The 16,314-nt window shown below is 29.6% G+C and overlaps 1 protein-coding gene across 1 annotated transcript; it reads left to right on the top strand.

The window, feature by feature from the left end:
* The first annotated feature begins 11,010 nt into the window (after positions 1–11,010).
* LOC110672755 (hypothetical protein At1g04090) lies at positions 11,011–14,813 on the top strand. The gene is made up of 2 exons (XM_021835623.2): positions 11,011–11,456; positions 12,706–14,813. Exons 1-2 carry the CDS (start codon positions 11,354–11,356, stop codon positions 14,307–14,309), a joined length of 1,707 nt encoding a protein of 568 aa, XP_021691315.2. The 5' UTR covers positions 11,011–11,353; the 3' UTR covers positions 14,310–14,813.
* The last annotated feature ends 1,501 nt before the right edge of the window (positions 14,814–16,314 follow it).

Here is a 16,314-nt window from a genome sequence, read left to right as displayed (position 1 = left end):
TTAACCCAAATCTTCACGGGGCAAAATTTTATGAAAATTGTTAATCAACTCAAGCTTCCAGGCCCAATTGAATTTGGAAATGATGTCAAAGTCATTACCAAAATTTGTTAGAAAATGTCCAAAACAAGAACAGAATTAGTGCAATCCTCATTGTTCCCACCAAACAAGACTGAAGGTCCCATGACCAGGCTCACAATACAAAGCAACATATTAAAGAAAAAAAAAAGGAAGCTGGAAGATCAATGTGAAAATCAGAAAGCAAGACTACCCAAATTCAATTGATGGATCTGTGTCCACAATCTTGTTCTTGACTTGGCTAATTTTAAACCTTTAAAACTTTCAATTGAAACACTTTTTAGATTCCACACACTGTTGATTCAGATTGAGACATGCATGTATGGTTAAAATGTATTGTCAGAAAAATTTAGGATATTCTTCAAAACTGGACAAAGATACCTACCCAATTCCATTTGCCAAATTACATAGATGCACCTTGTTATTTTTTGGCGTCTCCATTTGGTTTTCCTTTCCTTTTCTTCCCTGCTTTCCCTTTCCTTCTCATCCCACGTTTCCTCTAAGAAAAGGAAAAATTATTATTTATATTATAATTAATTTTTATAATTTAAAAAACACATTTTAAATATAATAAGAAGGGTAAATAGTAATTTAAAATAATAATAATAATAATAATCTTCTGATGCAAGTGGAGATATGAAGTCTTGAGGTCTAATGGGGCGGCTTTAGGCTTTAGGCTTTAGGGGCCAAGCCAACCCCACACCATGACATTTTGAGAATGGCGATTTATTTTATTTTTTAATTTTCATTTTTGTTGTGTGGGTTAGGATTTATGATGATGACTGAGGAATTCATGAATCCAATAAATCAACTGCAACATGACAAGGAAAAGGCCTTTTGGCTGAAGTTACAAAGTTTTCTAATTTCTACTTTACTTTCTAATAATTGGGTCTTCAATTATGTGTTGATTAATATTATATTTTTTTCCCACATTATCTTTTAATAATATCCAATTATATATTAATAAAATATTCCATTTATTAAATTATAATTAAAATAATATTATATATTTTTAATTAAAAAACAAACATTTAACTATTATGCCACTATGTAATAGTGGATTTTTAATATTATCATTAGACGTTATAAACATATGCTTATAATTTAAGCATGTATGATTGAAATTTATCATGTGTCTCTATTTGATTTTGATTTTTCATTTGATAGGTTACGTTTGCTTAAGAAGTAAATAATCTCTCATTATTCCATTATTTGGTAGATTTAATCTAATTTGATAAATATATATAAAAAAAATTATACGCCTTGTGATGTGCGAATTCATATTATTAACATTAAATTATCATTGAACTGATAAGTTAAATTTTATTATTTAAAAAAAGATAATAATAATAATAATAATGTTGGATTATAAACAGCATCTATAGAACACGCTTTGGAAGTTTCAATGGAGCAAAATGTTAAGGGAGAGAATCAAAGCTGTCGCCCACATCAATTATGCAGATAATTTTTTTAAGTCTTGTTTGTTATCGCGTTTTAGGCCTAATATTATTTTTCTAAATAAAAATATTATTTTATATATTATTAAAAAATTAATTTAAAAAATATTATTTTATTATTTTAATTTTTTTATAATTAAAATTGATTAAATATAATTTTTAATTATTTTTTAATATTCTCTAATTAATATATTTAAAAAAATAATTTTCTCAATAATAATTTCAATAGAAATGCCAAACAGTCCCTTAGTCTTTCCTTAATTTTATTTTATATTTTAGTTATGCCTCTTAATTTTGATTTATTATTAATAAATTTTTAAAATTTTATTTTATTTTAAAAAATATAATAATAATTTCTTACATAGATGCACCTTGTTATTTTTTGGCGTCTCCATTTGGTTTTCCTTTCCTTTTCTTCCCTGCTTTCCCTTTCCTTCTCATTCCACGTTTCCTCTAGGAAAAGGAAAAATTATTATTTATATTATAATTAATAATTAATTTTTATAATTTAAAAAACACAGTAATTAATCTTTAATTTTAATAGTCCTACATTTTCGTCCCTTTATTTATTTTTCTTAACTTAACTATTAACATAAAGAGTTCGAAACAAAACTAAGAGCTAGAGTTGGAAAATGTTAGACGTCTAGTTTGGATTGAATTTGAATAAATAAAGTAACATTAGATATCAAATATAGGCTTTTAGAATATGTTATTTTTTCGCCAAGAATATTATTAGATAGTGTGTTACATTTTTATAATATACAAAAGGAAATAGTTAAATGTGAGTTGGCAAGATTTTGAGTGTTGCAAAAAAACGTTATCCTTCACATGTAAATAAGACTTTTAACATTTATCAAGATACACAATTCATTTCTTTCGGTATTTGCTTTTATTTTTTAGTATGTAACAATTTGAGCGTTAGAGTGCCCTTATTTAGGCCACATAACTCACATTTCTTCTTATTTGTAAGCTTTCCATAACAACATATATATTGAAAAATATGAAGATGAAATCATTAATTTTAAATATAATAAGAAGAGTTTTAGTATTTTAAAATAATAATAATCTTTTGATGCAAGTGGGGGTTTGAAGTAGGGGTGGCCACGGTTCAGGAACCGCCGGTTATGGTTCCTGAACCGCCGGTTCAGGTTCAATGAAATCATGAACCTGAATCAAACTGTCATGGGACGGTTTGAAAGACGATTCTTGAACTGTCAGTTCCGGTTCGAGCCCCAATTTAAAACGATTTAAAAGACAGTTTGAAAAATGACGGTTCAAGACGGTTTAAAAGCGGTTTAGGGGCGGTTTAAAAGAAAAATGTAATACTCCTAATTTTTTAAAATTTATTATTTTGTGAGTAATATTAATATTTATTTTATTTAAATTTTAAGAAATTATTTGAAATTTTTCGAATTTTAGAAATCGGGTTTGATTTTTCAAAAATATAAAACTTTGATGATTTAAAAAAAAATAATTTAAAGACCACATGGTAAAACTAAAAATATATTTAGACTCTGCGAATTTTTCTGAGTTTTCTAGAATTTTTTCGAAATTTTTGAGCCTTGTTTTCGGTCCCAAGGCAGAGTAAAAGTATAAAAATTTTATATCTTGAATCGGACTGACTGAATCAAACCGGACCGGATAGGACCGATTAAATCAGACTAGCCTTCTTCTCCTTTTTCTTCTCCCCCGCGCGCTCCCGTTGCCCTTTCTCTCTCTCCCGTTTTCTTTCTTCTCCCTCCTCCCCACGTCGCGCCGCCGCCACCCAGCCCTCCCCACCTCGCCGGCGCGCCGCCCCAGTGCCTCCCCACGGCCGGCCAACGTCCTAGGCAACCGGAAAACACTCGCGAAAACCCACCTGCGCGCGGGAGCCGTTTCGGCTTCCTGGCCAAAATTCGGTCGATCCGGCCACTGTTTGGGCCGGGTCTTGTGTCTAAACTCATCTACACCTCGAGAGCTTTCCATAGACACCAATAACATCAAAATTCATTAAGTAGTTTACCCAATTTTTGTCCGGAAAATTTTAGCCAATTTCGACTTTTGGGTTAGATTTATCGCAAACCGTGAACTCCACGAGAAAACCAAGAGTATCAGAGCGCTCAACTCGTCGAGAACTTCGTGGCAATATAAATTTCAAAATTTTTCAACACCGTTTTTCGGTGGGTCCCATGAAACTTCGTAGTATTTTTCCGAGCACTAAATGAGTTTAGAAAATTCCGTAAAAATTTTGTACTAACCCCCGTGTTGTGGGCTTCGTGTAGGTACATTCAATTCGCGAAAATTCGACGGTTACCCGGGTCTGTAAATTTCTGGCCAGACAGACAGGCTATCGAAAAAGTCTTGGAATTAGATCAAGATTTTAGCTACCCCACTGTTGTCAGACATCCCGGGCGCGTCCCGGGAGTCAGAATCGGCATAAGTAAACCCGAATCTTATTTTTTTCGTAATTTTCTAGTGCTTGAATTGGATTAAAAATTTATAAATTATTCGTGGTAGCTCAGAAAATTATAATTCCTTTAATGATGCTAAGGACCGCGGGGTAAAGTTTTAGAATTTTTAGAACTCATTTTGGTAGTTTTTGCAAAAGGATTAAATTATGAGGACTAAACTATAATTTTACATATTTTAATTGATGACTATTTGGATGGGCCCATGAGGGGCTGTGTGATGTGATTGAGTTGTGGGTGTATAGTTTGTGGATATAGAAGTGCGTTTTAAGTCCTTTTGTAGGTTGGGTAGGTTTTAGGTATAGAAGAGATTCTGCCGGATTTTCGACACGACTTAAGACATATTTGGTCTTTTTCTTAGCTTGTATTGAGTTAAATGTACTAAATAATTGTAATAAAAAATATCAGGTGAGCCGAGACAGCCTTCCTCCTCCGCCCAGCCGCCACAGTGACTTCGGTTGAGTCTGTGAGTAAAATATTAATTTTAATTGTAATTTCAATGATATTATATGTTCAAGCATGTCCATGCATCACTTATATATATGTATCTATGTAATTAAACAATAGGCACATTTTACATTGTATTCATAAATGTTGAAGTGCCATAGATATTGTTGTGATAATTTGGAGCAGTGTGTGTGCATTGACGTGCGTGTGGTATAGTGTTGGATATGGACAGGACGGGTGGACCCGGTCCTTCGAGATAGACATGGCTTGAGTTCTTCGCTGGGACCCCGTATTTGGTTTATTAAGCGAAAGTCCGGCTTGAGATCTTTGCTGGCAGAGGTTGGATTAAGAGGGCTGTATAGGGGATCAACTCTCATATATGTATTATTTGACAGTGTTGGGTGTGTGAGTGCTCCAAATTACCTTTTTGATGTGATTTGTATGAAATTTATGACGATGTTGCATTTCACTCTGCAAGGTGCATTAGCTTTAGATAGCTATAGAGATTATGGTTAAAATTGATATTTTACTCTCTGAGTCGAACGCTCACTCCTGTTTATCTATTTTTCCAGGCTACAGGAGATTTCTTGTTGAGTTATAACCTGCCTCTCTCCCTCGCAGGTCGTCTATTAATGTTTGTAATGTTTGTATAATTCTGTTAACTCCTAGAATTTCCGCACGTGTTATAAATATTTATTTGATTTGGGTCTATAATATAATTTGCCATGTTGGACCTGTAAACTTATTATATGCATGTATGTTGGACTGGATGAGGGAGCTGAGCTCCCATTTGACTTTATGTTATTATGAGTATGTGGAGGGTGAGCTGAGCTCCCCAATTGATTATATATTGTGTTTACAGGTCGGGTGAGTAAAAAAACTCTCCGTTAAAAGGTCCATTTTAGGGCCGGACTCTGTCCGGTTGAATTCTTGAAATTGAGCCCAAATAGGCCTTAGAGTTGGGTTGAGGAATAGTTAGGCTTACTACGGACCTCAGGGGCTTTAGGCTGGCTCAGGCTCTAATGCCGGTCCGGCCCATAGGTTGGGTTGTGACAAAAAAATTAGAGAAAAATTTTATTGATTTATTAAGTTATATTTGTAAAAATATTTTAATTTTTCTTAGATATCTTTCAATGAAAATAAAATAAGAAAAAAAAGAATAAAAATAACTTATTTAAAAAAAAAAAATAAGCAAAGACTTTAATTTATTAAAAAATTAGATATGAAATTAATTTAAAAAAAAATAGAGAAAGGTGCATTAACTTAATTTTACCTATGTATCCCTTTAGGATTTAAAGGAATCAAAATTTTCAGTTATAAGTTGATAAAAGGGAGATTGAGGTGGTTTGGTCATGTGAAGCGTAAACATAGGAAAGCTTCAGTTAGACAAGTAGAGCACATTGAGTTAGATGATAGAAAGAAAAGAAGAGATAAACTTAAACTGACTTTGAGGAGAATAGTACAATATGACATAGAAGTATTACACATTTCTGATGATTCAACCCAAAATCTTTTAGAGTGGAGAAAGAGAATTCATAGAGCCGACCTCAATAAATTTTTGGGATAAAAGTTTAGTTGAGTTAAGTATTACTTGCCATTTTTAAAAAAATTATATGATAATTGATAATTAAAAAAGTATAAAAGAAAAAAAAAATTAAAATAGAAGGTATTAAAAATTTTATTGAAGATATAAAATAATAACAGAGTAATTGATATAGTATTAAAAATTTCAATGAACATATAAAATAATAAAGTAGGGGAATTGTGAGAGTACTGAGAATTAAAATGAGTGTATAAAATAATTATTTAGAAAATTTGAGAGAAATTAAAAGAGTATTAAGAATTAAAGAGAGTGTAGAGAATAATTGTGTAGAGAATTAATGATGTACATATATAAATGAATTATGAGTAGAGTGAGGTATTTATTGAATTTTTTTGTATTTAAATCTCCTATTTGATCTGGTTCGAAATCATTTGTTTAATCCAGTTCTGAACCGTCGGTTCACGATTTTTAAAAAATATGAAGCTGAACCAAATAGTAAAAAGACGATTTCGATCTGATTTGAAATTGATTTCAATTTTGATCAATTTCGATCTAATTTTAATCAAATCAATTTCGATTTGATTCTAATTTAGAACCGGACCGTGGCAACCCTAATTTGAAATCTTGAAGTCTAATGGGGCGGCTTTAGGCTTTAGGGGCCAAGCCAACCCCACACCGTGACATTTTGAAAATGACAATTTATTTTATTTTTTTTTAATTGTCATTTTTGTTAAGTGGGTTAGGATTTATGACGCTGGCTTAGGAATTCATGAATCTAATAAATCAACTGCAACCTGACAAGGAAAAGGCCTTTTGGCAAATTTCCACTTTTCTTTCTAATAATTGGGTCTTCAATTTTGGATATAATGTGTTGATTAATATTATATTTTTTCCCACATTATCTTTTAATAATATCCAATTATATATTAATAAAACATTCCATTTATTAAATTTAATTAAAATAATATAAAATAATATTATATATTTTTAATTAAAAAACAAACATTTAACTATTATGCCACTATGGATTTTTAATATTATCATTAGACATTAAAAATATATGCTTATAATTTAAGCATGTATGATTGAAATTTATCATGTCTCTCTATTTGATTTTGATTTTTCATTTGATAGGTTACGTCTGCTTAAGAAGTAAATAATCTCTCATTATTCCATTATTTGGTAGATTTAATCTAATTTGATAAGTATACAAAAAAAATTATACGCCTTGTTATGTACGAATTCATATTATTAACATTAAATTATCATTGAACTGACAAGTTAAATTTTATTTTTTTTTAAAAGAGTCCAAGCTGTCGCCCACATCAATTATGCGGATAATTTTTTTAACTCCTATTTAGTAGCCTAAAATTATTTTTTTAAATAAAAATATTATTTTATATACTATTAAGAAAAATAATTATTTTATTTTTTTTTATTTTTATGATTAAAATTAATTAAATTTAATTTTTAATTATTTTTTTATTTTATCTAATTAATATATTTAAAAAAATAATTTTTTTAATAACAGTTTTAATAGCAATTCCAAACAGGCCCTTAGTCTTTTTTTAATTTTATTTTATATCATAGTTATGCCTCTTAATTTAAATTTATTATTAATAAATTTTTAAAATTTGTTTTATTTAAAAAAATCTCTGTAACATATAATAATAATAATTTTTTGTATTAAGAAATATTTCTAAACTATAACCTAACATTTAAAAACACTATTTTAACACTTTTTTTCTGTAAAAGATAAATCTTTATCATTTCTAAAAATGTAAATTATTGTGTTGTTATTGATATTTTTGTAATAAATTTAAATGGTGAGTGAAATGGTCAATTTTTTTTTTTTTTTAATGTTAGAGGAAATAAGATAAAATGGTAATTATATTTTTTTTAAGCTGAAAATCTGTCTAAAACATGTTAAATGAATTTTCATAAAATAAAATTAAATTTCAAATTGTTTTTAATAACAAATTAAAATTAAATGATAAAAATAAAATGCAAAGCAAAATTTAAAAACGAATTATAAAAATTATCCTCAATTATGCATATCCCACATTATTGGGTTTTTCTTTTTTTAACTCCAATTAGGAATAAGAACATACATGTCAATTTCTCATTGGCATAAGCTTTTCTTTTAATTATATATATATATTATTCAAAAAATTAGATGACATATATATTTTTTTAATAATAGGTAAGTGATATGTATTAAATTACTGAACTAAATTAGATAAGAATAATATTTTATAATCTCAAATTTACCCAATATTTTTATTTAAGTAACTTGTAAGAAAAACATTATTTTATATATTATTAAACATTTCAAAATTTCTTTTAATTATATATATAATTTATTTTAGAAATTAGATAACAGAATTTCAAATTTTTTTTAAGGGATGGAGACAATGATAACTCAAATCTGAATTATATATATAAATAATTAAAATTGAGATATCAATATTATATATAATGTTCAATTATTATATTTTGTTATCAATATAGGATGTTTGATAACATTAATGAAAATATTTAAATTATTAAATAAATTAATAAAATTAATTAAATTAACTAAAATTGATAATATATAAATGAAAATATCTAAATAATTTATCAATAAATGAGTTTAATTATTTTTAATTAAATTTATTACTAAAATTAAAACAATATAAAAAGTTTATGATTAAATTAATAAAATTAAAAAATTTAACTAAAATTAATAGTTGACATAAATATTTATTTTTTTTTATCATTTAGCCTTTTCATAATAAATGATTACATTTTAGATTAATTATAATATATAATAATCTTTATATGTACATAGAATCAATTTTTCTGTTAATATAATAAGAAAAATAAGTAAAAAATTAAATAAAATATTTTTTACATAATCATACATGCATATAAATATAATTAAGGAAAATATTTTCTAAGTGAAGTAATTTTTCATTAATATGGGTGAATGGAAGGGCTGTCCATTGATATTAGGCTGTGGTAATACAGAAAGTAGTTTTGAGACTATCAGAGGGTTAATACTTAAATTTCAAAATTCAGCTTTAAGATCAAATTTAGAGAAAATATGAGCCTGGTAGAGTTGAGTGAACAAGCCTCAATTAAAAAATATTTAAATAATTTCCTAGTAGCATGGATGAAGTTTTTTTTTATTAATTATTGTAAAAGATAATAAGTGCAATATTACGCTCATTAAAATTTTTCTTAATTTAATTAGTAATTATTTTACTAATTAAAGTGTGTAAAAATTAATACACTAATTAAAAAGAAAAATTAATTAAAAATTTATCAAATAATTTTTTTAATTAATGATTTTATAAAAAATAAATAAGAATTAAAAAAGTTTGAATTACATAATAATTTTCAGGGCTAAAATCTTATTATAATAATAATAAAAAAGTTGGAATTGCAAATGCAGAACGTACCTTTGGAATATTCTCATACAGTGGCAAGTTGGCAAAAACTTTTTCCTTTTTTTTTTAAAAAAAAGAAAAGAAAGAGACTCCTTTCAATTATGTTGGATGATCTAAGCATTTCACTAATTCATTCGGATGGACTTTTTATACTAATATAATAATTAAATATTATTTATTTAAAAATATAATAAAAAATATAATAAAATTATCAAATAATTCATCTTATTAAATATAATTTTGAGTTAGATGATGTAATTTTTTTTATAAAATTGTGTTGAATCGATGATGTCAACAATAACTAAAATATTAGATTTAAAGGGATTATAACTGTCATATCTAAATGATTTTCATTTTTAATTTTTTCAAAAAATTGACTAAATGTTTCCAACATCAATGCTAATTAATCAATGTAGCACACAATTAATTAACTAAATTAAAAAAAAATCTATAAGAAAATGCTCTCTCAATTTAGAATTATATTTTTATTTAATTTTTTAATTAATCACCACATAAATCATGATTATATAATGTTGAAAATAAAATCCTATAAAATCATAAATTTTCCAATGTAGTTTTTAGTTTTAAATATTTAATTACTTTTATTAGATGATTTTTTTTCTACTACTAAACTATTAGTTAAGTAACAAACTGCAAATAAAGACTTTATTTCAGATTTTTTTTTCCATAATTTGGGAGCTAACCACCAATGTAATAATGTAATTTATTGGGCAAATCATCGACTGTGTGCTTGGAAAGAGAAATTATTAGTTGCACTCTCGGTGTATATATATATTCTCTCATAATTACATGAGATTCACTTCTTATATAATAGGAATGATCCACTTTCTGTGTGAGAAAGAAAGTACTATTTTTTAGTGCTAATGATATACCTAATAATTAGCCGCTTGAAAATAACATTTCCCCATAAAAATTCCCATTATTGACATGTTTTCCAATTAATCTCTAATTATCTTAATCTATGAGGGAAATAGTCTTTAATTCAATAAAGATAAATGTTTTTCGCTAACATATAGAAAAATAAATAAGAATTTAATCAAATACTCGCATAATTATGTTTATTTATTTAATAATATGAAATTATTTTAAGTCCTTAGTAAATTATTTTTATATTTATATATTATATTATAATTGATACCTAAATTCATATATTTTAAAAATAAATAAATTTGTCCATTAATTTTGTTTTTATTATAAAATTTCACCCTTTCATTTATTTTTTTTTAATTTTACCATTATAAAAAATAAAAATACTTTATTACTTTAAATGATTATTAAAAATAATTTATTTATATTTATATTACGTGAATAATATTTAGGGAAAATCCTTTTAAAGATGAGGACTCTACTATTCATTCAACTGCTTTTTGATTAGATAAATCAAATATTAATAAAGAAAAATAGCATTAAATTTGTATTATGTATATATTTTTAATTTAAAAAATAAGGGACGGAAGGCTTCCTTCAAATGAAAAATATTAGAAGAAAACAAGCCTTTAAGAGGCCTTTACCTTCCAAAGAGGCAAAACCAATCCAAACTACCAAACAAATAATTAAAACGTCATTAACCATTCGTCTATTCTCTCTCTCTCTCTCTCTCTCTGTCTCTCTCTCTCTCTCTTCCTTTATTTCTTGTTTCCTCTCACCACTCAAGCTTCTCTTCAAGACAAAGTACGCCTCTTTCTCTCTCCCTGTCTTCTCTGGGTCTTGAACAAGTCCCAGAGACTCGCGGGTTCATAAAGAAATGCAGATTGAGAGACAGCTGTAAAGGGAAATAAGTCTCCCTTATTCTCTTTTTAGTCTCTCTCTCTCTGTCTCTTTATTTTCTTTGAAATTGCAACAGCCATTTAAAAGAGGCTGAAGATCAATAATTTGGAAAAGATTCTTGGGTTTTGGTGGGTTTTTGATTCTTTAACTTAGAGACTTGTGAGGATGTTTGGGTGTGATTGTTTTTATTGGACCCAAGTTAATGAATTCTACTTTCCAGAGCCTCAGCCTTTCTCTTTGCCTGCTCCAATTCCACAGTGGCCTCAAGGTATGGCCTCTTAACCTTCCAAAAAAGTCTGCAGTTGATAATAATTTTTTTCCTTTTTTTTTTTATTATTGTGGGACATAATTTCTGGGTTTTGGGAGTTCTTCACAGTTAATGATCAGGAGTTGCTAGTATGAAATATGATGGTTTCTGATCCTAATTATCGGAACATCCCTTTGATATGCTATATCCTCCCTCTATGTGTGCGCTCGCTAAGAAAGATAGTTAATTTTGGGCCTTCTAGGTGGATCAACTAACAAATAAGTCGTAGTCTGATATTTTAGCCATTTCCTCTCTCTCTCCCTCTCTCTCTCTCTCTCTCTCTCTGTGCGTTTATCTTTTATTTATGTCCTTGGTCAAGATTGGATGGTTTCCCTTTCTTTTTCTGTTGGGTGGGAGGAAGGGATAAGTAAAGATTATAAAGAGGATTTTTTGAGATTTAAACTGAGTAATGGAATGATGCAAGGATATTTTCCATTAACTTAGCTTGCCTCTGGATATCAGAAGATTGCAATCCCCTTTCTCTCTCTCTCTCTGTGTATGTGTTGTGTGAGTTTAAATCTTTAGATTCAAATTATTGTCTTTCCCAGGCTATAGGGAAGGTGGTTCAAACATATTCATGAACTTGGTCAAATGTTATAGAATCTGGCATTCCTTGAAAGCTGAAGCTCGCACGTCATTGCCAGCTTTGAAAATGTAAAAGTCATAAAGCTTATGATGCTTCAGCACCATCCATATCCTTTTTCTTCTTTTTGAGGGGATGGAATCTGTTATTTTACTTATTTGCGTTTCCAAATTTTTGAGTTCTTGCTTGTGGTTTAAGCAACAGAGGAACGACTCTTCCTTTTTTTGGTACTTTAAGAAGAAATTTGATGTCTGCTGCGTATGGGTACAGCCTTTTTAAAGGGATGAGCTGCTTTTGGGGATTGTTTTTCCTCAAAGCATGGAATTAGTAATATATTGTCCTCAAAGTCTAAAGTCTAAACTCTCTAGATCAGCGATGCTCGGCATATCAGTAAATATTCATTGACGGGTTGTTTAAAGACTTTTAGCTTGTTACAGAACATATGTACATGTATATTTGTTGGTTGAATTTCTTATGGGAAACAAACAAAGATTCTGATTTATGTAGTCAATCATTCTATTAAATTACGAATTCAAACCTGAATGGGCCAACTATACTTTTGTTGTCTGCATCATTAAATCTTTCAGTTATGACTTGCTTATAAATAATGTGCTCTTGATTTCTCAGGTCAAGGATTTGCTACTGAAAGAATAAACCTGGGAGAACTAAAAGTCATCAAAATTACCCAATTTGAGAGTGTCTGGAGCTGCAGCCTCTTGCATGGAAAAAAGAATGGAGTCACATTTTATAGGCCTGTTGGGATCCCTGATGGTTTTTATTGCCTTGGCCATTACTGTCAGTCTAACGATCAACCATTGAGAGGCTACGTACTTGTGGCTTGTGATGCCAACACCAAGAAACCAGAAGTTGGCCATCTCCGTCAATCAAAATCAGGCTTTCCAGCTCTAAAACAGCCCCTTAACTACTCATTGATTTGGAGTACTAATTCACATGATGATGGTTCCGGTTATTTTTGGCTGCCAAACCCCCCAGCTGGTTATAAGGCTATGGGTGTTCTGGTCACTAACAAGCCAGAGGAGCCTAGTGTTGAAGAAGTGAGATGCGTTCGAGCAGATCTTACAGAAAAATGTGAAACTTGTGATCTAATAATTTCCTCAGATTCAAAAACTTTCAAGAACCAATTTCAGATCTGGAACACAAGACCCTGCAAAAGGGGAATGTTTGCTAAAGGTGTTCCTGTTGGGACATTCTACTGTGGTACCTACTTGAGTTCTGAAGATGACCTGCTAGATGTTGCCTGTTTAAAGAATCTTGACAGCACCCTACAGGCAATGCCAAATCTGGACCAAATTCATGCACTCATTAAGCATTATGGCCCTACTGTATTCTTCCATCCCGATGAAGATTACTTGCCATCATCAGTGCAGTGGTTCTTCAAAAATGGAGCACTTTTGTGCCAAGAAGGCAAGGATGAGGGTGAACGGATTGACTATAGGGGTTCAAACTTGCCTAGTGGAGGTGAAAATGATGGGGAATATTGGATTGATTTGCCAAATGATGATGATGCAAGAAATAATATCAAAAGAGGAGATTTAGAGAGTGCTGAGCTTTATGTTCATGTGAAACCAGTGCTTGGAGGAACTTTTACTGATATTGCAATGTGGGTATTTTGTCCCTTCAATGGACCAGCCACCCTTAAAGTTGGGTTAATGAGTATACCTATGACAAAGATTGGGCAACATGTGGGTGACTGGGAGCACTTCACTCTTCGTATAAGCAACTTCACAGGAGAACTATGGCAAGTCTTCTTCTCAGAGCACAGTGGTGGCCGATGGGTGGATGCTTCTGATTTGGAGTTCATTGAAGGCAATAAGCCGATTGTTTATTCGTCAAAACATGGTCATGCTAGTTACCCTCACCCTGGTACTTACCTTCAAGGATCAACAAAATTTGGGATTGGAGTGAGAAATGATGCTGCTCGAAGTAACTATTATGTGGATTCAAGCACAAGGTATCAGCTTATTGCAGCTGAGTATCTTGGGGATGGAGTTGTGACAGAGCCATGTTGGTTGCAGTTTATGAGAGAATGGGGTCCAACCATTGTATATGATTCGAGATCTGAACTAGATAAGATTATTAATCTCCTCCCATTCTTTGTTAGATTCTCAGTAGAGAACATCTTTGACCTGTTCCCAACAGAGCTTTATGGTGAGGAGGGGCCAACTGGACCGAAGGTAAAAGATAACTGGTTGGGAGATGAAATATGCTAGTTTGGCTGCGTGCAAACTCTCATTTTACTTTCCCAATTTATCTGGCTGGGAATGTTGGTAGATGGTTAGGCAAAACTATGATTTCTGCAGTTGGATTTGGATTTGGATCTGGATCATCACCTATAGAGTGTTGTATAGAGTGAACTTGCTGTGAAGAGAATGCATTGCCTTGTGTTCACAAGAAGCACGCAATTCTGTATAGACTACAGACCTGGCACAGGAGTTCATGCCGCAGCCAGACATGAGAACAGTTACAATTATGCTTCACTGAGATCAACAGCATTGATGACCTGATTACCAATATCGGCTGATGTTTTTTTATTGCATCATTTGAAATCTGTACTGAAGTGTTTGCTATTGTAATACGAGGACAAGGGTTGATGGGAGCTGATACTCCCTCTGTTAGATATATGCCTATGTACCAATATATTGATGCCTTGCCATGGAGTGGTATTGTAGAGTAACGAAAGCTGTTGAATGCAATTTGTCATAAATCGTTATCAAGTGGAAGTAACAATCACAATCAATTACATTAGAAATAGTGTGTATGAACAAAGACACGCCATTTCTCAGCGTGCTACCCTGCTATCCTTGTTGACGGCGCATTCCACACACAGTAGTACAACCAACTTTTGTGCCCTGACTTCTGCGGGTCAGCAGTGGGAAGATGAGTACATTTTCTCTGCAACATACGTAAAATACCCTTGGAAGGTGCAAACTTGGATCCTCATGTGGAGGGGCCATGCTTGAACTAGGTAAGCTGCTCGTCTCTGGTGCAGATGGAACAACACGTGGCATGGATGGGTTTCGCTCAAATGGGGATTCTTCAAGAGAAACAGGCTGCACTTACTCCTATTCTAATGATCTCCTATAAGCTTCCCAATTCCCAAGCGATGTCTTGCTCCTCCTCCGTTGGTTTTTCCTCTTCATTTTCTTGCAAAATGAATTAGGTATTATCTATGGTCAAATCCAGTTTACACAGTCCAGCGGACTGTAGTGCTTTACTGAATGATTCTTATATGTGTTTTTGCAGTTGCTAATAATAATTTTAATATATATAAAAATCAAGAACGTTTTAAACGAAATATTTTTCTGATTATATTAATTAATAAATCATAAAATTTTAATTTCAATTATATTTAGTTTTATAAAATATGATTCAAGTGATATTAATAAATATCTATTCATCAATCATATAAAATTAATGTATAACATTTAATAAAACATATTAAAAAATTATGAAAATGAAAAAAAAATGATAAATGATAAAAACATATTAATCCTATAAGATACATACATGAGAATTAAAAAAAAATTAATTATTTTTTTGATAAATTAAAAAATAATATAATAAATTTAGTTTTTGAGCCCTTAAATTTTAGTAATCAATTAATGAATAATATAATAATTTAAATTATAAAATTTGAGATAATAATCTTAATAACAAAAATAGTTAATTACAGTAATATTAATAATAAAGAAATTAAATTTTATATGGTAAGAGTCACTTACCAACAGAAAAGATAAGTATTACATGATTGCTCTATATTTTTCTTTTCTAGCAAAGGCAAGAAGGAATAGAGACAAAACGCTATAGAAAATTTTACATACTCAAAATATATTTTTTAAAATAGGAGGAGAATAATATTTTTTAATATAATTTTATATAAAAATAAGCAATCTTATGTATATGGTTGCCTTTTTTTTAATGGATATATTTTTGTATTTAAGAACATCAATATCGTGAATAATATTTGTTTTTTTATATTAAAAACATATCTAAGTAAACACAATATTTTTATATTTATTATGGGAGTATATTTATATAAACTATCCTTAAAAAATCATTTTTTTTAATTTTAATATATTGTTACATAATTAATTATAACGTAAATTTGAGCTTTTATTTTTTTTAATTTTTTTAAAAGAATAATTATTTTAAATAATAATGATTTATTTAAATAATTAACAAATCATATTATTATTATTATTATTATTATTATTA

The sequence above is a fragment of the Hevea brasiliensis genome, chromosome 5, assembly GCF_030052815.1.
Source record: "Hevea brasiliensis isolate MT/VB/25A 57/8 chromosome 5, ASM3005281v1, whole genome shotgun sequence".
Classification (NCBI taxonomy): Eukaryota; Viridiplantae; Streptophyta; class Magnoliopsida; order Malpighiales; family Euphorbiaceae; genus Hevea; species Hevea brasiliensis.
Note: the sequence above shows the minus strand (reverse complement) of the source record. Positions and strands in the feature narration are given on the sequence as shown.

What these genes read in the sequence shown, in the direction of transcription:
- LOC110672755 (XM_021835623.2), top strand. Translation starts at nt 11,354, where the DNA reads ATGTTTGGGTGTGATTGTTTTTATTGGACCCAAGTTAATGAATTCTAC. An exon ending in AATTCCACAGTGGCCTCAAG is followed by an intron (nt 11,457 to 12,705) that starts GTATGGCCTCTT and finishes TTGATTTCTCAG; the next exon opens with GTCAAGGATTTGCTACTGAA.